The sequence below is a fragment of the Pyrus communis genome, chromosome 12, assembly GCF_963583255.1.
Source record: "Pyrus communis chromosome 12, drPyrComm1.1, whole genome shotgun sequence".
Classification (NCBI taxonomy): Eukaryota; Viridiplantae; Streptophyta; class Magnoliopsida; order Rosales; family Rosaceae; genus Pyrus; species Pyrus communis.
In genome coordinates this window covers 4,499,516-4,503,660 of record NC_084814.1, presented here as the reverse complement: position 1 = coordinate 4,503,660, position 4,145 = coordinate 4,499,516, and the positions used below count along the sequence as shown (strand labels likewise).

The 4,145-nt window shown below is 39.6% G+C and overlaps 1 protein-coding gene across 1 annotated transcript; it reads left to right on the top strand.

Annotated features, from left to right (window-relative positions):
• The first annotated feature begins 847 nt into the window (after positions 1 to 847).
• Positions 848 to 3,892, top strand: LOC137711200 (probable serine/threonine-protein kinase PBL19). Its single transcript, XM_068450409.1, has 4 exons — positions 848 to 1,370; positions 1,485 to 1,745; positions 2,414 to 2,536; positions 3,232 to 3,892. Exons 1-4 carry the CDS (start codon positions 1,011 to 1,013, stop codon positions 3,658 to 3,660), a joined length of 1,173 nt encoding a protein of 390 aa, XP_068306510.1. The 5' UTR covers positions 848 to 1,010; the 3' UTR covers positions 3,661 to 3,892.
• Positions 3,893 to 4,145: the final 253 nt, after the last annotated feature.

Here is a 4,145-nt window from a genome sequence, read left to right as displayed (position 1 = left end):
GGAGGACGCTGCAGAACTGCGTAGTTGATCCATATGCGCTATTCCCTAATTGAAGCAATTTAAGTTGAAGCAAGTTCAAAAGCTTTACACATGAGTTTGTTTGAAAGAATCGTCATAATTACCAAAGAGGAAAAACTGTTTCTGAATTTTTTGAACTTTAGATTTTTAAATTTTATGCCACCCTATTGCACATGATCTTACAAGCCTAAAATTAAGACTTTTGTTTTGAATTCCCCTGAGTCGTGAGTCGTGACGCACGCAAACCGACTTCAATTGCTTTTGCATGCGTAACCAACGGCAGTTGGCTCATATATGTGAACGGCGGCTCCGGACCGACGTAACGCTGCGCCATCAGCACCATCAGCACCATCATCTCCATTATTGTTTCATATCCACGCAGGACAGAAAGCAAACCGCGTGGGACACGAGACGAGATTGAAGATTAATTAAACCCAACACAATCTAATTCATACTTCGTATTAAATTAATTAATTAACTACCGTTAATTACTTTTCTTTATGAATGAGGAATAATTTGTGGTCAACTTACTGTTTCTGATATGTTCTGCTGAATGTGCTCCGCCGAGTTGAATTAAACCAAGAAAATAGGTAGAAAAATAGTCCTGTCCCTTTCATCCCTGTTCCATCTTTCGTTCCAGACACGCCTCTCTCTCTCTTTCTCTCTCCAAAACAGGGAATTGAGAGTCCATTTCTTTGTCTTAAGGTCAACCACTTCTTTCACTTCAAATTCTGATATGGGTTTGTCTCTTTTTCCAATTTCCAACTGGGTTTTCCTGTTTTTTTTTTTGCTTCATTTCCAGTTTCCATCCAACTGAGTTTTCCTCTCTCTCTCTCTCTCTCTCTCTCTCTCTCTATATATATATATATCCCAACTGGGTCTTCTCTTTAATGAAGTCAAGCTAACGTTTTTTCAACTCCACATATCCCATTTGATTTGAGGTGTTGAGGCTGCTGATTTTGTGGAGACCTTGCAACCCAAGGAATAAAGAAATGAAGTGTTTCTTTCCCTTCAAGGAAAAACACAAGAGCAAAATAGAAGTATCGCAATCCGCTCCAGAATTGAGAAACAAAAGCAATTCAAGCAATCCGGCTTTGGATCGCGCGACAAAATCTTCGAGTTCATTGCCATCTCCAAGGAGCATACCAGAGTTGTACAAAGAAAAGGAGCATAATTTGAGAGTTTTCTCCTTCCAAGAGCTGAGGGAAGCAACAAATGGTTTCAGCAGGTCGCTTAAGCTCGGGGAAGGAGGTTTTGGGAGGGTTTATAAAGCAGCAATCAGGCCTTCCGATGGAGGAACGGGCAGTCCGATTTGGGTTGCCATCAAGAAGTTAAACCCTCGTAGTTTACAGGTTCTAAAAATATTTCTTCAATAAATATAATTTTCATTTAAATTTCACATTTTACCGCCATTATATCTACCTCACATCTAGTTTAACTTATGGTTATTAACTTTTCTCAAACAGGGTCACAAGCAATGGCTTGCAGAAGTTCAATTTCTTGGCGTCGTAAATCACCCGAATTTGGTAAAACTTCTAGGGTACTGTTGTTTAGATGGAGAGAGAGGGATACAAAGGCTGTTGGTGTATGAATTTATGCCTAATAGAAGCTTAGAAGATCATCTTTTCAACAGGGCTTTGCCTGCATTGCCTTGGATGACAAGGTTAAAGATAATGCTTGGTGCTGCTCAAGGATTGGCTTATCTACATAAGGGACTCGAAGTCCAGGTGCATATACTTTCTGTGCATTTTATCTGATTTGACTACTTAAAATTCGATATCGTTTGAACATGGGGCTCCTCTTTGCCAACCTTTTGGGTTTGGATGTGTTAATTTAACCGGCGGAGGATTTGAACTGTGAGTCGCGACTGCACATTTGATGATGCGTTTATTTACTGTTATCTAATTACAAGCTGTTGTCTCTGCTTTCGGAACTTAAAGACTAGTGCTGGTACAGTTATAGAAAATATGAAGACTAGTGCTGGTAAATTAAAACGAAGAAATGTGCTGCTAGATTCAAGTCGTTTCAGAGGAAAGGAAAATGCCCGTCGCCATAAAATGTGTAGAAAACATGTAGTATGGACTATTGCTGTTCAATGAAAACCAAGAAAATTCACTGCTAGATTTGAGTCATTTCAAGGGAAAATTCTCACCACTAGAAACTGTGCAGATGCTTTCCTTTTCTTTAATGGTGGTGGTGCAAAGCTTCACTTGTAGGTTTAAATAAAAATTCTCGTTTTCTGATTTCACTTCTTGCAATCCAAATGTTGCAGAATTTGTTTGTAAATGCGTAGGATAAACCTGCTGACCGGTCACATGATGATTTTATACCTTGTAGAAGACAAGGTCTTATTAATACATGTATTGAACCATGTTTTATTGCATTATATGGACAGGTAATATATCGAGATTTCAAATCTTCAAACGTGCTATTGGATGAGGAATTCAGGCCAAAGCTCTCAGACTTTGGGCTTGCTAGAGAAGGACCAACGGGTGACCGTTCTCATGTATCAACCTCGGTAAGTAGAGTAGTCACTAGTCATAGACAATTTATTTGAGTGTGTTTCCCATTGTGTGTAAAATTAGGGTCTAGAGTCCCAAAACTGACCCTCATAATTCTGGGCCACGCTGTACCAGCTACATATATAGTGGCATCTTTACAGGTTGCATTAGCAGCTTATTCTGTGACTCGTATGACATATCATGTCAAAAGCATCCTTAGTTCCACCCACGTTATTTGTCCCAGTACATTTCATAGTATAGAGTATAGTCCCAATTTTTTTTTAAGATACGACACAAGTTCTTTACACCGTAGTTTCATTTGAATTTTGTTCTTGAACTACTAACGGAATTCTGTTGTGCATCGTTTGGAACATCAGACTGGATTGGGACCGAGTCCTGTCTGGTCTCATGGGGACTGACCCCTATAGAGGGGACTTCTTGTCTATGATTATATTCGAAGTCATTCAATTTAGTAGTCTAGTCCCATTATTTTTAAGTTCACAAGTGCGGCAAGACTCTGTTTGTCCATTTTAAATGAATTTACCCTGTATAGTCTCGTTGTCCAAACGTGGCCTTGGTTTCCCCATTCAAAGGTGGCCACAATCTTCTTTGAAGTGCATTATGTGTTTGGAAGAAGCATGGATTCGCCGTTTAAATTTTAATTCTCTGTTTATGTTCTAGAATTATCACTTATGCATACTGTATCCATCAGGTGGTGGGGACTTATGGATATGCAGCCCCAGAATATATAAAAACAGGCCATCTTTCAACCAGTAGTGACTTATGGAGTTTCGGTGTGGTACTGTACGAGATCCTAACAGGCAGGCGTGTCTTAGACAAGAACCGCCCCATATCAGAACAGAAGCTTCTTTACTGGGTTAGACAGTTCCCCGCTGACAGTAAAAGGTTCAGCATGGTAATAGATCCCCTCCTGAGAGACCAGTATTCTCTTACTGCAGCTCAGAATGTTGCCAAGTTGGCCGATAGCTGTCTGAACAATAACGCAAAGGACCGGCCAACCATGAGTCAGGTGGTAGAGGTGTTAGAGCAAGCTCTACAAGATTCACAAGGGAGCACCAATTCTTTTAAGAGAAGTTTTGAGGTCTCTACATCTAAATTGGCGAAGCGGAAACCCAAGTAGAATTGATTGATATAAAGAGAGAGCACTATATATACGTCCTACTGTTGTCTGTTGTGACTAAGTTCTTTATAAAAGTTCTCAATAGGTTCAAATGGTTGCATATTATAACATTCTTTTTCCAAGACTTTCAGGCATGAGTCCCAAATTCATCATCCGTAGGATATTGAAGCAGACATTGTTTTTCTTTATGTAAATATTTAAGGGAAGAAGGCAATGTAATATTTTCAAGTCTCCTCTCCTCTGCATGTTTTCTTGTACGCTGCTGCTGCTGTTATCAGTCAGCTAAGAATTTGAAATGAATAATGCTTGGCTTCTGAAAGAAGAGAAGCAAGTCCGGCTGAAAATTCAATTAAAAATGGACAAGTGCCTTAACAATTGAAATCGCAAACTATGAGAAGAAACACCACTATCCCAACGTACCAACCAAGAACCAAAGCTTGATCTCTAAGGCTCTATCCAAATTACGAAAGGTGAGGGGTTGTCAA